This window comes from Mobula hypostoma, chromosome 2, assembly GCF_963921235.1.
Source record: "Mobula hypostoma chromosome 2, sMobHyp1.1, whole genome shotgun sequence".
In the NCBI taxonomy this organism is placed as follows: Eukaryota; Metazoa; Chordata; class Chondrichthyes; order Myliobatiformes; family Myliobatidae; genus Mobula; species Mobula hypostoma.
The window spans coordinates 139557944-139581676 of record NC_086098.1 but is presented as its reverse complement, the minus strand read 5'-3'; the positions used below and the strand labels follow the sequence as shown (position 1 = coordinate 139581676).

Here is a 23733-nt window from a genome sequence, read left to right as displayed (position 1 = left end):
ATTCCAGGACCTATTCAATAAATGATATCTGCCTCAAACCACTTCCTCTGGCAGCTCACTTCATATCCGGACTATCCTCCACGTGAAAAAGTTGCCCCTCAGGTCCCTTAACTTTGTAAAGTAGCTTTGGATCATAAGAACATAATGAATTATTGATACTGCCACTCTGCTAAATCTGGATGCCCCTTCAGTCTTATCTGCAAAGTGCTGGGGCTATTTTTATTTGCATAAAAGATGAAATTAACTTCTGAAATGCCTGCTTCACTACTGCTGCTACTGTGTGGTCCAGAATCTCCGGAGAGGAAGGCCCCAAGTCCTTGGCTTTGCTTGTTGTTCGGCGGCCGGGGCAGGGTCAAAGCGCTCGGCAGAGGATGGTGCTCGGTGTCAGAGGGCTGATCGGAGGCTCCAAGTTTTCAGACGGACTCAGAGTCCGCTGCGGTCGGGTGCTTCCAATGGTGCTGCATCGGCAAGTTTGTGGCGCTTGGAGGTTCATGGCAGGGAGAGTTTCTCCCTTCTACCGACTGCCTGAGATGATGAGGCTATCGGGACTTCAAGACTTTTTTTTACCGTACCCATGGTCTGCTCTTTATCAAATTACGGTATTGCTTTGCACTGTTGTAACTATATGTTATAATTATGTGGTTTTGTCAGTTTTAGTCTTGGTTTGTCCTGTGTTTCCTGTGACATCATTCTGGAGGAACATTGTATCATTTCTTAATGCATGCATTTCTAAATGACAATAAACGAGGACTGAGTGTCCTCATAATCTAAAAAAAATTAACTCAAGGTCACCAACATGCTGCATTGTAAAGAACATCTCAGTTAAAGAAACCCAGTTTTAGAGAATTTTTATGGGAAGGATCATTGATATGGATTTGCAATGAAGCATACTGTTATATAATAATCACCAACAGCTACAATTTATCTCACATTATATATTTACAACTGATTATTGTTGAAGTTGAAAGGACAAGTAGATCTTCTGTTCACTCTAATTTCCGCAGCAATTAATCACATTCCCATGAGGCAAAGATTTCTCCGGTTTTACTCTGCACGATCAATGAACACATTCTGAATCTGGAATTCAGTTGCTTCTTATCTTGAATTATAGAAGCTCTCAACACTGAGACTGGCCTTTTATCCCACTGAGCTCCTGCGAAGTACAGTTGGGCATAGTTCCATAATCCTGTTTTAACCTCAAGTACTTGTCCAATTCGCCTGTAAATTTCTGAATTCTGCTTCCATCATCTTTTCAGGTAAAATAGTTAAGTGAGAGGAAAAAAAATCAACTTACTGTATATACTCATAGAGTCATAAGCACATAAACAGGACTTCCGGCCCAATTTGTGCATGCTGACCAAGGTTCCCAAAACGCAATATTCCATACTTACCTGCCTTTCCTCAGCTCACTCACTCAACTAATCAAGATCCCTCTGTAAATCCTGATAAACACCTTCACTCTCAATAACATCCCCTACTTCAGTGCCATGTGCAAACCTGTATTTTTTCTAAGCCAGGCATTGAATGAGTTACCAGACAGAACAAATTTTCTCTCTTTGCTCTTTCTTGAAAATCTCTAAATATTCTCTGTTCCAAATTTACAACTTTCCTAACATACGTACACTGGATGCCCTTATTCCTATTAACATGTTGAATAATTTCTCTCATACCTTTCTGACACTTTTCCAGACTGCCCACAAATCTCCAATTGATTTAGCAACACCAGTGGCCCAATTTGTAGTGTTCACTTGCATGTGAGAAGGAAGATTGCTGGTTCAAGTCCAAATCAGAAACTTGAGCACAAGACCCTCGAGTCATATTTAAGTACACAACCAAGTGCTACACTGTGTATGTCTTTAAATTGAAACAGTAAACTGAGACAGCAGGTGAACATTGTGGGCGCCATTTGAAAGAAAAACAAGTCAATATTACTAAAACAAATCATTTTGCCATAACAGTATTTGTACTTGTGGGAAACTGCTGTATACAAATTGCCCGGTGCATTTCTTGGCTCACAGCAGTGACTGCAGTTCAAAAGTTCTCTAAACTGCTCTGTAAGAAATTAACATGATTTTATTTTAATATAAAACCTAATGTAATTACTCTGCAATTACAATGGATTTGGATTAATAGGCCCTCGGTTAATCAGGCAGCTGTTTATTTGGGACAATTCTTAAAGAACAAAAACTAATTGAGAAAATAGCCCAGGTTTCACTTTGTTTATTTGGGACATGACACTGTTGCCAAAGTTTCAAATTAGCATCAATCGCGTTTGTTTGGCAATTAGATAGTGCACCATGCTTAGAGCGAACCACTTTTAATTAGTGTCAGTCGCACGTGTTTGTGTTCCAAAAGCAGTGATTTTTGTCATTGATTGTTGTTGAGACATAAGCAGTAAGACAATTCAGAACTGTTTTCCTCACTATGGTTTCAAGCATTCAGGCTTGGAGATGCCAGAAACGGCTGGATGTGAAAATGAAAGGATTTCACTACTTCAAGCAGTTTGCAACTACGAAGGATTTGAAGGTATCAATCTTGAATGTTACAATGAAAATGAAGATTTGGAGGATGAAATTGTCAAAAGCTTTGTACAAAGACAGTCAATTATCTGCATTAAGCGTCTGAGCTGATTTTGTTCATTTACAGTCAATCAAAAGAACATGGCAGCATACACTGGATGAATTCCTCCGTCAATAACTATTAGGAACTAATACACAGTTTTATACTACAGTAGTAGTATTAGTAGTATTCTAATTGGTCTGTATTTCATTTAAATACATAATTTGTTCCTCAGTTAAATGGTAGCTTGTCATTTATTTTTATCATTTTTTAACTACTTCCATGAAAATTCCGCTAATTGGGCCAAAATGTACTAGTCCCGATGTGTCCCAATTAACTGGAATCCACTGACTATTAAACATACAACCCATTTGCAACAATTTGTCTTGTCATTACTCAATACATTATTATGTGATATCAATTTTACTCATTCTGAAAGCAGAATACATAAAAAAAACTACTTCAGGTGGTGCACACAATATCCTATCTCTCAGATGAAGAGTCTGGCTTCTGTTTATATTCTTCAGTCACTGCATAGTCTAATGCAAATAAAAACTCCTAATCTTGAGGGTAAAATAAAGTAGCAAGCATTCTTCCCCTAAAATATAGTTTATATAGCATACATTGTTAAACTTCATGTTACCTGTGTGGGTTCTCACATGTTTCTTGAGTTGAGCAGCATCCATGAATTTACGATGACAGTGTGCACATTCAGGTAAAGACTGACCTGGTAAAACACAGAAAAGGAAAATAATGTTTTAATTATCTTGGTTCTGATGAGGAAATATTCCCTCTATATATAGCTATAAATAAAGTGAACAAATACACAATATAGCTACATATAACAGGTCAGAGGCTAGGAAGCTTATGGCAAGTAACTCACCTTCTAATTCCCTAAAGGCTGGCCACCATCTACAAGGCTCAAGCCAGTTGTGTGATGGAACAGTCTCCAGCTGCCTGGAAGGGTGCAGCTTCAACAGCACACGAGAAACTTGACACCATACAGGATATAACAATAACAGCCTGCTTGATAAGCACCCCATCTTTAATCGTTCACTCATTCCATCACCAACGCACAGTAATAGCAGTTTGTACTACCTTTAGAATGTACTTTAGCGACCCACCAAGGCCCCAAGCAAAACATCTTCCAAATCCATGACCATTACTTGCAAGATGGACAAGAACAGCAAAAACATGGGAACACCACCACCTGGAAGTTGCCCTCTGAATCACAGAACATTCTGACTTGGAAAATATTGCGCTCTTTCACTGCCACTGGGTCATAATGGAGGAACACTCTCCCTACCAGCACAGTGGGTATACACTCACTTCAAGGACTGCAGTAGTTCACAAAGTCAGTTCATCACCACCTTCTTAAGGGCAATTAGGGACGGGCATTAAAATGCTGGTTCAGCCTGTGAAGCCTACGTCCCTTGAATGATTTAAAAAAAAGTACATAAAATGGGAAAGGTCAAAATAACTGTAGAAGACCAAAAGTAACTATTTTGATGCCAGTGTAATTGTTGCCTTGCCAGGCTCATCTCCAGGAATGCCTGCCTCTGCTGGGACTTACTCACTGGACCTCTACATGCTCGAGTGCAATAGCTTTTTTTCAAATAGACCACTTGCAGCCAAATGCCTAATCCCAAAATGGCTTCTCGTGAGAGAAGGAGCTCACAGCTGTGAAGTTAGTCACTTATTTTAACAATAATACTATTCAAATGGCACTGATGCTCAGGACCTTTTTAAACTATTAATGTTTAAATAAATAATTATAAAATTAAAATTAATTAAAAAATTAACATGAACAAAACTCAAAAGGGCTTAATTAAAAATATGAAATGGAAGCAAAATAATTTTAAGAATGTATAACATTCCCCTTTAACTGCTAAACTATTGACCAACGATTTCCACTGAAATCGATGATATTTATTTTCTGCATCAGGTCTGCTTTGGGGCAGAATTTGAGGTGACGCTTCAGTGTAATGCTATGGGATTCCGGACAGACAGAGCCCCACCAGAAACTCCCCATGGACTAATTGATACATTCCTTTGGAACACATTGTAAAGTACACCACCATCTGGAATTATGCCTAAATAAAACAAATTTCTCTGTTACATTTTAACTAGAATTCATGCAGTCATTTACTGAAAGCACTTTCTAGCATATATATTTATGTGCAAGAATAAACACAAACTGGATCTTGTTTGGTTTTATTGCTGGTTGAAATGAAATATGCCAGAGTTACCTGTGTACATGTCTGCAATTTGGTATTTCAGGGAACACTTAACAGAATATAGGAGTTCAAAGGTTGCTGACAATAATCTGTCACTAAACTTGGCAGAGCTCAAAGGTTGAAAGTCTACATTATTTAAGCTGGGGAATCTGTTTCAGGCTAAATCTGACATCCGGCAGAGGGTCTGCAACCCCACTCATAGAACATAGAACAGTACAGCACAGTACAGGCCAACAATGCTGTGCCAAACTTTCAGCCTATTCTAAGATTAATGCAACCCTTCCCTCCCACATAGCCCTCCATTTTTTTTTATCTTGTGTCTGTCTAAGAGTTTCTTAAGTGTAACCAATGAATCTCCCTCTACCACCACTCCCAGTAGTGTGTCCAATGCCAGACATCCCACCCTGCAAAAACTCATTTCAGGAAGGTATCACCACTATTTCAGGGAGGTAGCACCCCCACCCCCCCCCGCCCGTCGACCTCCAAGGGTGTATGTAATACTTTGTTTAGTGATTTTGTCTAATCTGTAAACCAAGTTGGGTGTATGCAGCAAATGTGACATTAAAATATGTGCCTATATTATATTATATCATCATGTTTATTCTATTACAACTTTAAGCAAGTCTACAGGGAGTTTGGCCTCATCACGTAGGACATCAATAGCGTAGCTCCTTAGCAGCTAGCCAGCTAGTTTAAATAATGTTAGCTATGCTGTAATGACACCTGTTAAACTCACCTCAACATGTCTTTTACATTTTAACCCACCATGGGCAATAGAAGAGTCGCTGTTGCAAACAGTGCAGCGAGCAACACTGTCATTATTTTTGAGGTCGACTGTAAAGCCCGCCCACAGAGAAAACTGATAGGTCTACTTAGCAGGGGTCCCCAACATTTTTTGCACCGCGGACCAGTTTAATATTGACAATATTCTTGCGGACCGGCCGACCGGGATGGCGGGGGGGTGTTAATCACGACTGGAATATAGGTGATGAGTCAATAGCATCATAACATTTTAAGTAACGTTTGGATATTAAACACACAGCGCATATTTTCCCCGTATGAACATATAAAATCATTGCAACACACCAATATCGCTGAATCAGTGGGAGCCCTGGGCTTGTTTCCCTGCAACAAGACGGTCCCATCGAGGGGTGAGGGGGGGTTCCTTATGTCCAGTCTATTCTGCAATTTAGTTTTCGTTGCATTCATTGCAGAAAACTCCGCTTTGCAGCGATATGATGTTGGAAATGGAAGCAATGTTTTCATGCTTTCGTGGCTATCTCAGGAAATTCAGCCTTGACTTTGATCCAGAATGCTGGCAGAGATGTTATGTCAAACAAACTTTTCAGCCCGCCGTCATTTACAAGCTCGAAGAGCTGACCTCCTTCCCGCGCTGACACAGATGATGCGTGGGTGATGACCTTGCGTGTGTTCAAGTTCAACAGTGGGCGTGACAGTGAATGAGAAAAGATACAAATGACTCATATCGTTTCATATCGCCAAATCATATTGTTTCCTTGTGGCCCGGTGGTTGGGGACCACTCTTAGCACGAAGGGAGACCAATCAGGATGCTCGCTCTCCCTCTCCCTCTCAAAAAAATCTATTTCCGGGATATTGTATATAATTTCCGGGCGTCAGGGAGCCACTATCGATATGCGGGAGACTCCTGGATCTTCCAGGAGAGGTGGGATGTCTGCAATGCACTAACTATTCTGTGTAAAAATCCTACTTCTCACATCCCCCCCACAGTCCTGATGAAGGGTCTCGGCCCAAACTGTCGACTGTACTCTGGCCTGCTGAGTTCCTCCAGCATTTTGTGTATGTTTCTCACATCCCCCTATATAAAGATGTCCTCCCTTATTAGCTATTGGTAACAATGGGAAAAAGGTGCTGGCTGCATCTTTTCATATTATACACCTCTGTCAAGTCTCCTCTTACCCTCTTCTCCAAAGAGAAAAGCCCTAGCTCACAACATTTCCTCATAAGACACGTACTCTAATCTAGGCAACACCCTGGTAAACTTTCTCTGTACTGTAAAGCTTTCACGTTCTGCTGAGGTGGTTGGAACCAAACACAATGCTCCAAGTGTGGTCCATCCAACTTTATAGAGCTGCAACATGACCTTGCAGCTCTTGTAGTCAATCTCCTCTCCTCTCCCCCCCACCCGCTGAACGAATGCCTCCTTAAACATCCTGTCAACTTGTGTGGCAACTTTGAGGGATCCATGGATATGGAATCTAAGATCCCTCTGTTCCTCCACGCTGCTAAGATACCTGCCATTAATTTTGCCAACGGGTTTGACCATCCAAAATGTATCATTTCACATTCTCAATTAAACTCCATCTGCCACTTTTCAGCCCAGCTCTGCATCCTGTCTCTGTCCCTTTAAAACCTAGACAACACTATTCAGAACTCTACTAACTTTTGTGTCATCTGAAAACTTACTATCTCATCCTTCCACTTCTTCATCCAAGTTATTTATAAAAATCACAAAGAGAAAGGGTCCTAGAACAGATCCCTGCAGAATACCACTAGTCATGGACCTCCAGTCAGAATAAGGTCCATCTACTACTATCCTCTGCCTCTGTGTGCAAGTAATTCCAAATGCATGCAGCCAAGTTTCCCTGGACGCCAGACACCATCTGCATGGATGTTTTACAGTTGTGATAAACAAAGGCAACAGTAAGTTACACAAAAAACTGGAGAGAAAAAACAATTTTGGACCCAGCAATTTAGAAAGAATGTGAAGTGTTCAGAGTGGTTCATGACAGATTTACTAGAACAGTCAGTTAGATGAAGGCATGATACCAATGTTCAAAAGTCATTTGGGGTCTAAAAGAAAGAACAGAGAAACTGCTTTGGAAATTATTAACCCAAAGACACAGATCTAAAGTTAATATGAGGAAAAATGATTTCACACAGAGCACTTCAATCAAAAATTCTACCAAGAATTTCTAAAATTGACTCCTTCTACCTTAGGCCACAGACTTATCAATCACCCCTTGTAGATCGTTGGAGCTATGAGGCACTGGCATCACATGTTACCCAACCCATAACCTCTACCACCAATAGCACGTATCTTTCTGACTTGAGTATGGCTAACTAGGTTGCTGTGTGTGTGTGTGTGTGAGAGAGAGAGAGAGAGAGAAGTGGAATGAAGTGGGAGGATGGGGAGTTGGGGATTTGTAATTAATCATTGACATCTAAAGTAGCACCTTTGCAGTTTAAGTGTATATGGTAATATATTTAAAAAATTAAAACCAAACTCATTCTTTAGGGATTTTCCTTGTATCAAGTGTCTTTTTGGTGGGTTCAAGTTCTAAACAGCATTAGTTGGAGATCAGATTAGAGGCCACATTGATTTCTTTAGGTTCATCATGAAGAGGCCAGAGTTTCAATTATGTGAAGTATTCTTTGCAGAAGAACAGTAACCAGTTTTTGAAATTCCAGCATTTCTGAGTATCTTAATTTACTTTACGCTGCAGGGTGAGTAAGTAGTGTTATGATAAACAATATATTTCTTTAAATTTCAGTATCTGTTTCTGACAACTGCAGTAAAAGTTTGCTTATCCAGCAAGCTTGGGACTTTGGTAGTGGCAGATCTTCCATAGACTAATACTCAAAAACAATGTTACTTCACTCTCCTTTTGGTGCTACAGCAACATCATAAATGCCCCAGTGGACCCAGTTACTTTAAAGGAAGCACCTGAACCAAAGCCCCAGTGAGTTTAAAGAGAGTGCAAAAAAAAGACCCAGAGGATAGTAAAAGCTTCTTTAGGTATGTGAAGAGGAAAAAATTAGTTAAGACCAAAGTTGGGCCCTTGAAGACAGAAATGGGTAAATTTATTATGGGGAACAAGGAAATGGCAGACGAGTTGAACAGGTACTTTGGATCTGTCTTCACTAAGGAAGACACAAACAATCTCCCAGATGTAATAGTGGCCGGAGGACCTAGGGTAATGGAAGAACTGAAGGAGATTCACATTAGGCAGAAAATAGTGTTGGATAGTCTGATGGGACTGAAGGCTCATAAATCCCCAGGGTCTGATGGTCTGCACCCCAGGGTACTTAAGGAGGTGGCTCTAGAAATCATGGAAGCATTGGTAATTATTTTCCAATGTTCTATAGATTCAGGATCAGTTTTTGAGGACTGGAGGGTACCTAATGTTATCCCACTTTTTAAGAAAGGAGGGGGAAGAGAAAACATAGAAATATAGAAAATAGGTGCAGGAGTAGGCCATTCGGCCCTTCGAGCCTGCACCGCCATTCAGTATGATCATGGCTGATCATCCAACTCAGAACCCTGTACCTGCTTTCTCTCCATACCCCCTGATCCCTTTAGTCACAAGGGCCATATCTAACTCCCTCTTAAATATAGCCAATGAACTGGCCTCAACTGTTTCCTGTGGCAGAGAATTCCACAGATTCACCACTCTTTGTGTGAAGAGGTTTTTCTTCATCTAAAAGGCTTCCCCTTTATCCTTAAACTGTGACCCCTCCTTCTGGACTTCTCCAACATTGGGAACAATCTTCCTGCATCTAGCCTGTCCAATCCCTTTACAATTTTATACATTTCAATAAGATCCCCCCTCAATCTTCTAACTTTCAGTCGATCCAGTCTTTCTTCATATGAAAGTCCTGCCATCCCAGGAATCAATCTGGTGAACCTTCTTTGTACTCCCTCTTTGGCAAGAATGTCTTTCCTCAGATTAGGGGACCAAAACTGCACACAATACTCCAGGTGTGGTCTCACCAAGGCCTTGAACAACTGCAGTAGAACCTCTCTGCTCCTGTACTCGAATCCTCTTGCTATGAATGCCAACACACCATTCGCCTTTTTCACCGCCTGCTGTACCTGCATGCCCACTTTCAATGACTGGTGTACAATGACACCCAGGTCTCGTTGCACCTCCCCTTTTCCTAATCGGCCACCATTCAGATAATAATCTGTTTCTTTCCTGTTCTTGCCACCAAAGTGGATAACCTCACATTTATCCACATTAAATTGCATCTGCCATGAATTTGCCTACTCACCTAATCTATCCAAGTCACCCTGCATCCTCTTAGCATCCTCCTCACAGCTAACACTGCCGCCCAGCTTCGTGTCATCCGCAAACTTGGAGATGCTGCATTTAATTCCCTCATCTAAATCATTAATATATATTGTAAACAACTGGGGTCTCAGCACTGAGCCCACTAGTCACTGCCTGCCATTCTGAAAAAGTCCCATTTATTCCCACTCTTTGCTTCCTGTCTGCCAACCAATTCTCTATCCACATCAATACCATACCCCCAATACCGTGTGCTTTAAGTTTGCACACTAATCTCCTGTGTGGGACCTTGTCAAAAGCCTTTTGAAAATCCAAATATACCACATCCACTGGTTCTCCCTTATCCACGCTACTAGTTACATCCTCAAAAAATTCTATAAGATTCATCAGACATGATTTTCCTTTCACAAATCCATGCTGACTTTGTCCGATGATTTCACCGCTTTCCAAATGTGCTGTTATCACATCTTTGATAATTGACTCTAGCATTTTCCCCACCACCGATGTCAGGCTAACCGGTCTATAATTCCCTGGTTTCTCTCTCCCTCCTTTTTTAAAAAGCGGTGTTACATTAGCCACCCTCCAATCCTCAGGAACTAATCCAGAATCTAAAGAGTTTTGAAAAATTATCACTAATGCATCCACTATTTCTTGGGCTATTTCCTTAAGCACTCTGGGATGCAGACCATCTGGCCCTGGGGATTTATCTGCTTTTAATCCCTTCAATTTACCTAACACCACTTCCCTACTAACATGTATTTCCCACAGTTCCTCCATCTCACTGGACCCTCAGTCCCCTACTATTCCTGGAAGATTATTTATGTCCTCCTTAGTGAAGACAGAACCAAAGTAGTTATTCAATTGGTCTGCCATGTCGTTGTTCCCCATGATCAATTCACCTGTTTCTGACTGTAAGGGACCTACATTTGTCTTAACCAATCTTTTTCTTTTCATGTATCTATAAAAGCTTTTACAGTCAGTTTTTATGTTCCCTGCCAGCTTTCTCTCATAATCTTTTTTCCCTTTCCTAATTAAGCCCTTTGTCCTCCTCTGCTGGACTCTGAATTTCTCCCAGTCCTCAGGTGAGCCGCTTTTTCTAGCTAATTTGCATGTTTCTTCTTTGGAATTGATACTATCCCTAATTTCCCTTGTCAGCCACGGGTGCACTACCTTCCCTGGTTTATTCTTTTGCCAAACTGGGATGAACAATTCTTATAGTTCATCCATGCAATCTTTAAATGCTTGCCATTGCATATCCACTGTCAACCCTTTAAGTATCATTTGCCAGTCTATCTTAGCTAATTCACGTCACATACCTTCAAAGTTGCCCCTCTTTAAGTTCAGAACCTTTGTTTCCGAATTAACTGTGTCACTCTCCATCTTAATGAAGAATTCCACCATATTATGGTCACTCTTACGCAAGGGGCCTCGCACGACAAGATTGCTAACTAACCCTTCCTCATTGCTCAATACCCAGACTAGAATTGCCTGCTCTCTAGTTGGTTCCTCGACATGTTGGTTCAGAAAACCATCCCGCATACATTCCAAGAAATCCTCTTCCTCAGCACCTTTACCAATTTGGTTCACCCAATCTATATGTAGATTGAAGTCACCCATTATAACTGCTGTTCCTTTATTGCACGCATTTCTATTTTCCTGTTTAATGCCATCCCCAACCTCACTACTACTGTTAGCCAGCCTGTACAGGACTCCCACCAGCGTTTTCTGCCCCTTATTGTTATGCAGCTCTACCCATGTCGATTCCACATCCTCCAGGCTAATCTCTTTCCTTTCTATTGCGTTAATCTCCTCTCTAACCGGCAACACCACCCCACCTCCTTTTCTTTCCTGTCTATCTCTCCTGAATATTGAATATCCCTGGATGTTGAGCTCCCATCCTTGGTCACCCAGGCGCCATGTCTCTGTGATCCCAACTATATCACATTCATTAATTACTATCATTAAAAACAGGGAATTATAGACCAGTTAGCCTGACATCAGTGGTGGGGAAGATGCTAGAGTCAATTATAAAGGATGAAATAGTGGCACATTTGGATACAGTAACAGGATTGGTCCGAGTCAGCATGGATTTACGAAGGGGAAATCACGCTTGACTAATCTTCTGGAATTTTTTGAGGATGTAACTATGAAAATGGACAAGGGAGAGCCAGTGGATGTAGTGTACCTGGACTTTCAGAAAGCCTTTGATAAGGTCCCACATAGGAGATTAGTGGGCAAAATTAGAGCACATGGTATTGGGGGTAGGGTACTGACATGAATAGAAAATTGGCTGGCAGACAGGAAACAAAGAGTAGGGATCAATGGGTCCCTGTCAGAATGGCAGGCAGTGACTAGTGGGGTACCGCAAGGCTTGGTGCTGGGACCGCAGCTATTTACGATATACATTAACGATTGAGATGAAGTGATTAAAAGTAACATTAGCAAATTTGCAGATTACACAAAGCTGGGTGGCAGTGTGAAATGTGCGGAGGATGTTGAGATAATGCAGGATGACTTGGACAGGTTGGGTGAGTGGACAGATGCATGGCAGATGCAGTTTACTGTGGATAAATGTGATGTTATCCACTTTGGTGGCAAGAATGGGAAGGCAGATTACTATTTGAATGGTGTCAAGTTAGGAAAAGGGGAAGTACAACGAGATCTTGGTGTCATTGTTCATCAGTCACTGAAAGTAAGCATGCAGGTACAGCAGGCAGTGAAGAAAGCTAATGGCATGTTGGCCTTCATAATAAGGGGAGTTGAGTATAAGAGCAAAGAGGTCCTTCCGCAGTTGTACAGGGCCCTGGTGAGACCACACCTGGAGTATTGTGTACAGTTTTGGTCTCTAAACTTGAGAAAGGACATTCTAGCTATTGAGGAAGTGCAGCAGAGGTTCACGAGGTTAATTCCTGGGATGGCGGGACTGTCATATGTTGAAAGATTGGAGTGACTGGGCTTGACTACACTGGAATTTAGAAGGATGAGAGGGGATCTGATGAAACATATAAGATTATTAAAGGATTGGACACGCTAGAGGCAGGAAACATGTTCCCGATGTTGGGGGAGTCCAGAACCAGAGCCCACAATTTGAGAATAAGGGGTAGGCCACTTAGAACGGAGTTGAGGAAAAACTTTTTCACCCAGAGAGTTGTGGATCTGTGGAATGATCTGCCTCAGAAGGCAGTGGAGGCCAATTTTCTGGATGCTTTCAAGAAAGAGTTAGATAGAGCTCTTAATGATAGCAGAGTCAAGGGATATGGGGAGAAGGCAGGAACTGGATACTGATTGTGGATGATCAGCCATGATTACAGTGAATGGTGGTGCTGGCCCGAAGGGCTGAATGGCCTACTCCTGCACCTATTGTCTATTGTCTATTGAAGTGACAGTACGTGAGAAGCAGAACCAGGTGTTTCAAGAAAGCATGGAAAACAGAACTAGGTGAGTTTTAAACAAATTTGAGACATGAGACCGCAGTGAGATTCATGGAGGTGTGGGAATCGGAGCCCTGGCGTGTGAAAGGGATAACGACAACTGTGGCCTCAGTGTGTCAAAGGGAGATGGGAAACTGGGGCTTCAAAATGAACATGGCAATCAGCAATCTGTGAACCAAACCATCACCATTGCTGAACATTGGGACAGCAAATTAACAGATGCCAGTGAGCATGATGCAGCTGCAAAGAATTTTCACAATTGACTTAATACAAAGGCCATCAACTTTATACAGTACATAGACTTCAATCTACACAAAATTGACCTGGACACTCTTGATCTAAAAAGTGAAAATTTCTTCACTCTCCTGCATTTAAACCACCATTGTCGCAGAAGAAAATTAAAGCAGTAAAAAAGATTTGATTAAATTTGGACACAGTTGTAATGTAGGAAAAATGCACAGCCAACTTGCACTCCAACAAACAACAAGCTGTTGTTGATTACGTGACAAAAACTTGGCCAGGAAACAGAGATAACTCCTCGGCTCTTTGAAATAATGCCCTGCAATCCTTCATATCCAATTGAGAATCAAGACAGAGAATGAGTTAACTTTTATCCACAAGATAAAGCCTTTAATAACAGTGCAAGTACCTTCAATATTGCAGCACTCCTTTGAGGTTGGAATGAAGTGTCACCTGGATTTTTTAATAAGTTTCTGGAGTAGGATTGGAACTCATAATCTTTTGTCTCAGTGATAAGTATTCTACTAACACAGCCATCCCTGATATATCCTTATTAAACAAATTATATAAATATGATCTTGTTGAGAAGAAATACTTGGAATATCAGCAAAACAATTACCTGACTCAGAAATATCAAAAACACAAGAGCAATATTTGGGCCACTTAAGCCCTTATAATGCCTTTTCAAACAATGCTAACATGTGCCAATGTAAGCACATTGATTTAAAAATTTAAGAATACAACATATCTGTTGAATTTTTGAAATTGAAAATACAAAACCAACATGCATTATACCTGTATGGACTCTGTAATGACTCTTCAGTTGTCTCTTCTGAGTAAAAAGCTTTCCACACTGATCACAGTTAAAGGCCTTCTTTCCTTAAAATGAGAATTTTATTTTAATAATATTTTGAGATACATGTGCCACTCAAAATATGTGCACGTGTTAAAAGATTACCCCATAATTCTTCAATGAATAAAAGTAAATCTTTTACAAGTTTAAGCATTCATGAATAACTTCATGTGTTTGGAGTGTGTCTTCACTAGCTTACCAGATAGTTTGTTCCAGCATCTTCCTTCCATTCTCAATTAGTAAAAATTAATCACATCAAACTGTGCTCCAGATTTACTGAACCACAAAGCAGACGAATTTTATTTTTGTGTTCATTGTACTATTCCATTATCTCCTTAATGTTAGATTTTCAAAACTGTACAATGACTCCTATATGTCCGGTGTTGGAGAACAATTATAATCATAACTTGCATAGTAAACCTCTCACATTATAAAGGAAACTAATACTGATTGAAATTCTTGCTCATGGATACAAGGATACCCACGATATATCCAATACCACAAAAAATCGAGACATATTATACTAAATTTGCACAATTTCATTTATGAGTATGAAGCCAATTTTAAATCAGCATGTTAACTTGAATACAAAAAAAAACAGGAGAAGAAGAAAACAGGAGACGCTGGAAATCAAGGTAACATACACAAAATGCTAGAGGAACTCAGTAAGCCAGGCAGCATCTATAGAAAAGAGTAAACAGTCGATGTTTTGGGCTGAGACCCTTCGTCAAGACTGGAAAAAAGAAATGAGGTCTGAGTAATAATGTGGGGGAAGGGGAGCAGGTGATAGGTGAAACCAGGAGAGGGGGAGGGATAAATTAAAGATCTGGTAAGTTGATTGGTGAAAGGGATAAAGGGCTGAAGAAAGGGAAATCTGAATGGAAAGGACAGAATGCTATGGAAGTAAAGGAAGGGGAGGAGCACCAGTGGGAGGTGATGCGCACGTAAGGAGATATGCTGAGAGAGGGACATGGGAATGGAGAATAGAGAAGGGAGGGGGACGATTACCAGAAGTTCGAGAAATTGACGTTCATGCCGTCAGGATGGAGGCTACTCAGACCGAATATAAGGTGTTGCCCCTCCAACCTGAGTGTGGCCTCATTGTGGCAGTAAAGGAGGACATGGACTGACATGTCGGAATGGGAATGAGAAGTAAAATTGGCTCAACAGTCTCCTAATCTACATCAGGTCTCACCGATATACAGGAGGCCACACCAGGAGCACTGGATATAGTAGATGACCCCAAAAGCTCAGAGGTGAAGTATCGCCTCACCTTACAAGGAGTGTTTGGGAGGGAGGAGGCATAGGACAAACATTATTTCCATTAGAGAAGGTGATCTGAAATAAGAACAGGCATGTTAATTCTAGAACTGGGGAAAGTGAAAAAAAAAACTGGCTTGGAGAACAGCAGTTCCATGGCAACTGACAAAGACAAAAGTTATCAAACAGCTCAATGAACATAATCTAATTTGGAACATTATTGTAGGGGGGGACTCCGCCGGCTGCCCAATGGAGTGACACACATTTTGTGTGGCTGCAATTGATTCTTTCTTTTCCCCAATTTAAACTTTGAATTTTTAACTTTTATTTGTCAGATCTTAGAGGAGAATAGTTGTTATTATGTCACAAGCTTTGAGAAGTGGAAAGCAGCTTCCTGAATCCAGAAATGGAAAGGGGAAAATTTCGAAAGGAAAATCAGAGGATATGCCTGTTCGGGCTGAGCGTTTAGAACATTCACTGATGGTTCTCAACGGAAAAATAGACAACAACACGGTAAAACTTGATGCTACCTCTTCTGAGATGAAATCGTTACGACAGAGTTTTCAATTTGTGCAGGAAAATATTATTTCCTTGAATTCTGATCTTAAAGAGACGAAGCGTCAGATAGCAGATATTTCAGATAGCGGATATTTTAGCCCACTTGGAAAAGTCTCAACATAAGATTATTGATTTGGAAGCAAGATCTCGTCAGAATAATATTCGAATTGTTGGACTGAAGGAAGGACCTGAGAGTGGGATTTATTGGACTATTTTGCTGATTTGTTTCAATCTCTGTTTCCAGACATTTTACCTCAACCTCCCGATATTGAAAGAGCGCATAGAATTTTCACTTCAAAATCTCAGGATCCGAATAAACCAAGGTCAGTTTTGGTCTGCTTTCTTCCTTTTAAAGTTAAAGACCAAATCATGAAATACGCAAGGAAACACAGAGTTTTTAAATTCAAGGGTTCTGAGATTCGTTTTTATGAAGATTATCCACAGGAAGTTATGGACCTGCGGCCTAAATTCACTCCAACCATGAAGATAGCCTATGATAAGGGATTATTCCCATCCCTTTGCTATCCAGCCCGATTAAAATTATTTCCCAAAGATTCGACTCCACTTGTTTTTCTGGACCCCAAAGCGGCATTGGACTATGTTACTCTATTTCAGTTGCAGCCGAGGTTTGAGTGGTTTTAGGTCTGCTGAATAATTGTTATTTCAGAAAGAAAACAAGCTTTAAAGATTTTTGATTTGCTTAAGATGTCCTCTGATCGATGAACCATTTAAAGAGGATGTGAACTTTTTGATGTGACTGATGATTGACTTTTCCGAAATCTGTTTGGTCTACTGAGCAACTTAACACAGCCGACAGATTGTTAACCGGTTTGATTATTTGTTCCTATCCTCCTTTTTTTCATTAATTAAGTGATAGTTTTCATAGTTCATAAGGAATTTTTCTTATATATACATAGTTGGGAGTGCTTAGTAAATAGATATTTAGTTTTTTTCTAAAAACAGTTTTTTATTGGGTGTGTAAGTTAAATGGAAAATGGCGCTGATTTTTCTTTGTTAGAGATTACACAGGCATTTTTCTCTTCGTCTAATTTTATTGTTTTGGCGTTTTTGGAGATTGTTTCTGCATTCCCCAGTTTATTTTTAAGGATTAAGTACAAACAATTTTTTTTCCTCTGCAGGGCTTTCCTATTTTAGGGCCGTGTGTTTTTTTTGTTACTGGGGGGAAGAATTAAAGAAAGCTTTTTAAATCATCATTATAAAATGGGCAGCTCGCGGATTCTTTTCTTTTTTTACTTCTATGGGGACGCATTTCGGCTTTTTTCTTTTGCTGAATTTCAGGTCTTTCGGGGTGGTGGGATTACTGGGGTAAGTTTTGAGTTACAAGATTAATTTTAGTTTTCTTTATTGTATTTTTTCCCATTACAGAGTTCTGGAGCTTGTGTGTTTTCTATATGATTATACTCATCACCGCCAGTTTTGATTAGCCCGCACTGGAATGCGTGTATTTATGTGTTAAATAAAATAAAAAATTTTTATGGTAGCTAAACAGATAAATGTTATAAGTCGGAACGTACATGGTTGGAATCATCCGATTAAGCGAAAGAAGACTTTTAAAATCATTAATCGATTCCAACCCGATATAATTTTTGTTCAAGAAACGCTTATCAAAACGGGCGGTCAAAATAGATTTTTTAAAAATGTGGAAGGGCCTTCAATCTCACGCTGTTTGTCAAAATAAAATAAAGGAAGTATCTATTTTTTTAAATCTAATATTTTATTTATCCAAGAAGACATTGTGTCAGATATTAATGGTAGATTTTTAATTGTTAAAGGAACAATTTGTAATAGAAAAATTGTCCTGGTTAATTTATATGCACCTAATGTAGATGATCCTTCTTTTTTTAAAAATGTATTTGCCTTATTGCCGGATTTAAATGAATATATGCTGTTAATAGGTGGTGATTTCAACTGTTGTTTAAATCCTTTGATTGACAAGAGTTCAACCAATCAGCGGCTTCCGAGTTGTTCTGCATTACTTATTAACTCTTTTTTAATTGATTATGGCCTGGTTGAAGTTTGGAGACATTTACATCCTAATGACAGAGATTATTCTTTTTTTTCACATGTACACAAAAAATATTTGAGAATCGATTATTTTATAGCCGATCTCCGACTTCTGTCCAAAGTCCAGAAATGTAAATATGATGCTGTCGTTTTCTCGGATCATGCGCCTTTAAGCTTAGCTTTTGAATTGAATGATATTGCTATTGCAAATTTGCCTTGGCGTTTTCCAGAAAATTTATTACAAAGTTTGGACTTTGTCAAATTTATTGAGACTCAGATAAAAGACTTTTTTCTTTTTAATAATATAGGAGATGTATCGAAATTGATTACATAGGATACATTTAAAGCATATTTGCGCTGTCAGATAATCTCCTGTTTAGCTAAGCTTAAGAAACAGACAAAAACAGAGTTAGATAGATTTCAAAACAAATTAAAGACTTCGATAATATTTGTGCAATCTCTCCTAATTTCTTTATTCAAACAAAGGGTTGAACTCCAATCACAATATAATTTATTATTAACTTATCCTATTGAAAGAAATTTGCTTAAATTGAAAAGTCAATTTTATGTGGAGATAAAAATAATAAGCTATTAGCATCTCAATTAAAAGCAGCTAGAGCCAAAAGACAAATTTTAAAAATTCGCAAGGGAGACGGTAGTTTAGCATGTAATTATGAAGACATTAATAAAATTTTTCAAGATTTTTACATTGAACTTTATAAATCTCAGTTTCCAGTTGATTCTTCTAAATTGAATGCCTTTTTACAAAAGATCAATTTTTCTCGAATTTCTGTTGAAGATCAATAAACTCTTGATGCTCCTATTACTGAAAATGAAATTCAGAAAGCTATTTTTTCAATGCAATCTGGTAAATCTCCTGGACTGGATGGTTATTCTGTAGGATTTTATTTAAAAATTTAAAAAATTGCTTTCTCCATATACGTTCGAAATGCTTAAAGATCCTTTTTTGATAGGAGAGTTACCTCCCACATTTTATGAAGCTTCTATTTCTTTAATTCTTAAGAAAGATAAAGACCCTATACTGACTGTGCTTCATATAGACCTATTTCATTATTAAATGTGGATGCTAAAATTCTTTCAAAAATAATGGCTAATCAGCTGGAGAATATTCTAGCTAAAATTATCTCTCAGGACCAAACAGGTTTTGTAAGGGGCCGTTATTCCTTCTCTAATGTTCGGAGACTGTTAAATGTTATATATTCATCCTTTTCTAGGACTCCCCAATGTGTTGTCTCTCTCGATGCTGAAAAGGCATTTGACAGAGTTGAATGGAAATACTTATTTAACAGTTTAGAGAAATTCAGCTTTGGTATTAATTTTAATAAGTGGATCAGAATGATACATAAAAGCCCTATTGCTACTGTTATTACCAATAATTGCAGATCTCCTTTTTCTCGGCTTTCGCGGGGTAAGAGACAAGGATGTCTGTTGAGTCCCTTGTTATTTAATTTGGTGCTGGAACCCTTGGCTATTGCACTTCGTGAAGCTAGATATCCATGGAATTTTCATAAATGGGACTACTCATAAGAGTAGTCCCATTTATGCTGACGATCTCTTAGTTTATATTTCGAATCCTGAAGAATCCATTCCTAGTTTATTGAAACTATTAAACGAATTCAGAAAGTTTTCGGGATATAAACTAAACCTTCATAAAAGTGAATTGTTTCTCCTAAATGATTCTGCTTCTATATTTGCAACACACATAAAAGTTGCTGGTGAACGCAGCAGGCCAGGCAGCATCTCTAGGAAGAGGTGCAGTCGACGCTTCAGGCCAAGACCCTTCATCAGGACTGAAACGTCGACTGCACCTCTTCCTAGAGATGCTGCCTGGCCTGCTGCGTTCACCAGCAACTTTTAGGTGTGTTGCTTGAATTTCCAGCATCTGCAGAATTCCTGTTGTCTGCTTCTATATATGCTGACATTCCTTTTAGAGTTACGGACTCTTTTAAATATTTAGGCATCATTATTACTAAAAAACATAAAGACCCTCATAAAGCTAATTTGGTTCCTTTAGTGGATTTTATGAAGCAATTATTTTGTAGATGGAATCCACCTACACTTTCGTTAGCCGGCCGAATTCATGCAGTTAAAACGATGATTTTACCAAAATTTTTATATGTATTTCAGACTATCCCTTTTTTTAACTAAGAAGTTTTTTGATCATGTTATTTCATCTTTTGTTTGGAATAATGAAAGACCAAGAATTGGTAAATATCATTTACAAAAATTAAAAAAGGATGGAGGTCTTGCTCTGCCTAATTTAAGAATGTATTATTGGGCTGTTAATATATGTTATATGTGTTCTTGGTTATATTGGGCCGATAAAAATGAACGACCACTTTGGGCTGATTTGGAATCGAAAGCTGTGAAACAGTTTCACTTAACTTCGTTATTAGGAGCATCTCTACCTGTACAACTGGCCAAAATTGCTAATTTAAATTTATATCCTGTGATTAAGCAGTCATTACGAATTTGGTTCCAGTTTCATAATTTTTTTAATCTTAAAAAATTTAAACAAGTGATCCTACCTTTCTTCTTTGGAGGAATAAAGGACTTAATTCCTTCATGGATCTGTTCCAAGATGGTCGATTGATGTCTCTTGAGAAATTAGTAACTAAATACTCTCTCTCGTATTCATATTTCCTGCAATATCTTCAGGTTAGACACTTCTTACAAGAATATTTAAGTAATTTTCCACATATACAGGATTCTGACCTGTTAGATATTATTTTAAAAATGAACCCTTTAGTGAAAGGTTTTATTGGGAAAATTTATATTTATTGTTACAACAGCACAATTACCCTTTACTTAAGATTAAGCAAGATTGGGAGAGAGAGCTTAACAGGACCTTGATAACAGAGGATTGGTTGTGGATTTTGAAGCTGGTTAACTCTTCTTCGATCTGTGCCAGTCACTCTTTAATTCAATTTAAAATTGTACACCGTTATTATTTGACAAAGGAGAGACTGTCTAAAATGTTTCCTAATGTTGATAGTCAGTGTAATAGACGTAAAACTGAGACAGCTACATTGACACACATGTTTTGGTTGTGTTCTATATTGAAACATTTTTGGAAATCTATTTTTTCTACAATTTCTAAAGTTTTAAAGATTAATTTACAACCTAATAAATTGAAAGTTTTGTTTGGTATAATCCCTCAATATACTCATGGTATTTCTCTATCAGACCAACATGTAATTGCATCTATTGGCCAGAAGGGCGATTTTGTTGAAATGGAAAGATGCTCCTGCTCCCACTTTGATACAATGGTTCTCTCAGGTGATGCTATGTCTTAGCTTGGAGAAAATCAGAAGTCGAACTTTTGATCCTCGATTTTATTTCGAGAAAAGGTGGGGTTCTTTTGCCTGCTACTATCATCTGATTTGAGTTAAGTAATATGGTTTCCTTCCAATTTTTGTTTAAATGGATTTGAGTTGGCAGATTGATGTTTTTCTTTTATGGAAGCTTGTATGGCGTATAGCTCCAGGGTTGTGCTCCCAATGGGGTTTTTTTTTCCATTTTTGTTTAGTTAGTAAGGTTTTTTTTCTCTTAGTTAGTAGCGGTACTTTTTTTTCTGTCTTTTTCTTTCAAAAAAATATTCTTAACACTTTATTTTTTCTTATTATTATTGATACATTGCTTAGCTTTGTTAATCAGTTATTTGCTAATTTAATTCTTTATTGTACATATTGACATATTGACTTGATTATCTTAATGTATTTTTTGTTGATCTTTAATAATAATTAATAAAAAAGATTTTAAAAATGAAAATGGAACATTATTGTAAGTAAACACCAACAGATCAGGATGAACAGTATCATACTCGAAAATAAGAACGGTGTATAATTATTAGAGATGCTTTCAGCTAAATCTGATAGATGTCTTTGTACTATGTCACAAGAATATATTTCTCTAGCAGGTCATTGGATGTTACAAACAAATAAAAATATTCTTGAGATTTTCATTAATGAAGCATATTTATTTGCTGAAACAATTATTATTCCTGTGAGGAATTACTAGCACCAATCATTTCTCCGTTCCTTCACAAAGCAATTGGTATGTCTTTGCCTTTCTCCTGTAATAGATTATAATTATTCAAATTATGAAATAAAAGTGGACAATGTGCATTGCAATTACCTGTATGCAGGCTCATATGCTCCAAAAGAGAATGCTTGGTTGTCAAAGACTTTCCACAAGCTGGACAACGATAAGGGTGCTCCCCCGTGTGCATGCGCTCATGAACTTGCAGTGTGTGCTTCTGTGAAAATCCTTTACCACACTCAAAACACTTAAAAGGGCGTTCACCTACCATGAAATGAAATATTTTAAAATGAATGCTTCAATGTCAAAATTTGCATTCAATCCTTATCATGGAGGAGTTACGCATTTGCATTTTTTTCCCCTAATTCTGGGTGTCATCCTGTTTCAGTTATTCCCAACAGAGAAAATAGTTTCATTTAACTTTAAATCTTTTAATCATCTTAAATGTACTGTACCTAAATTATCCACTATTCTGTACACAGAGCATTGAAGCCAGACAACATATACCGTATTGGAGCACAGGAACTAAATGTCTCTCCAAATGACTGAACCTCATTGCAGGTCCAGACAACAGCATTGGTCGACCACTGAAAAAAAATCATACCCAATCTTCTCTGAAATTTTCTAGGAAGCATAGTTTGAAGGCATCCGTTAGTCTTGCGAGACCATGGATCTGCGCCTGGAAAGTCTTCATTCTCCAGGGTGCAGGCCTGGGCAAGGTTGTATGGAAGATCAGCAGTTGCCCACGCTGCAAGTCTTCCCTCTCCACGACACCAATGTTGTCCAAGGGAAGGGCATTAGGACCCATACAGTTCGTCGCAGAGCAATGTGTGGTCAAGTGCCTTGCTCAAGGACACAACACGTTGCCTCGGCTGGGGCTCGAACTCACGACCTTCAGGTTGCTAGTCCAATGCCTTAACCACTTGGCCACGTGCCCAGACAAAGCATAGTTACGTCTTTTAATTATGCCACTTTTCACACCAGATACTCCTTCACCATTGTTGACTAGGCTATCAATAACATTTCCTGTCATTCTTCTCTGCCTCCCACAACCATGGTAAAGTTCCCTTTATATATTCCATATAAATCTTTGTACTATGTTTATAAATGAAATGGAATCATTCTATGTCATTTCTCCCAGCTCAATGACAACCAGGTATTTCCATAACATATCTGTCCATTCCTGCATCATTCCCAACACATGAATCCTCTCCTAATGCAAGCACAGTAAATACTGTTCCATCCTTGATGCCGTACAGGGTGCAGAGGAAAATTCCTCTGCATATCTTTCTTAAATGAGTCCTGAGAAAGGGTCTCAGAACAAAACATCAACTGTTTACTCTTTTCCACTGATGCTGTCTGGCCTGCTGAGTTCCTCCAGCATTTTGGGTGTGTTGCTTGAAATGAGTGACTCTTTATTCTGAAACTCTCTCCCCTAATTCTTGATAACCTCATA

At 38.9% G+C, this 23733-nt stretch overlaps 1 protein-coding gene across 3 annotated transcripts in view; it reads right to left on the bottom strand.

Annotated features, from left to right (window-relative positions):
* The window catches only part of zbtb24 (zinc finger and BTB domain containing 24), a 63310-nt gene that overhangs the window by 18106 nt on the left and 21471 nt on the right, over positions 1 to 23733 (bottom strand). Inside the window, exons 3-5 of one of the 3 annotated variants that reach the window (XM_063040774.1) lie at positions 22374 to 22541; positions 14315 to 14398; positions 3203 to 3286 (exon numbers count right to left, since the gene is read on the bottom strand). In XM_063040774.1, coding sequence (XP_062896844.1) covers positions 3203 to 3286; positions 14315 to 14398; positions 22374 to 22541 — 336 coding nt within the window. The remainder of the gene's footprint in view (positions 1 to 3202; positions 3287 to 14314; positions 14399 to 22373; positions 22542 to 23733) is intronic. The other 2 variants (XM_063040775.1, XM_063040776.1) reach the window with 2 other exon arrangements.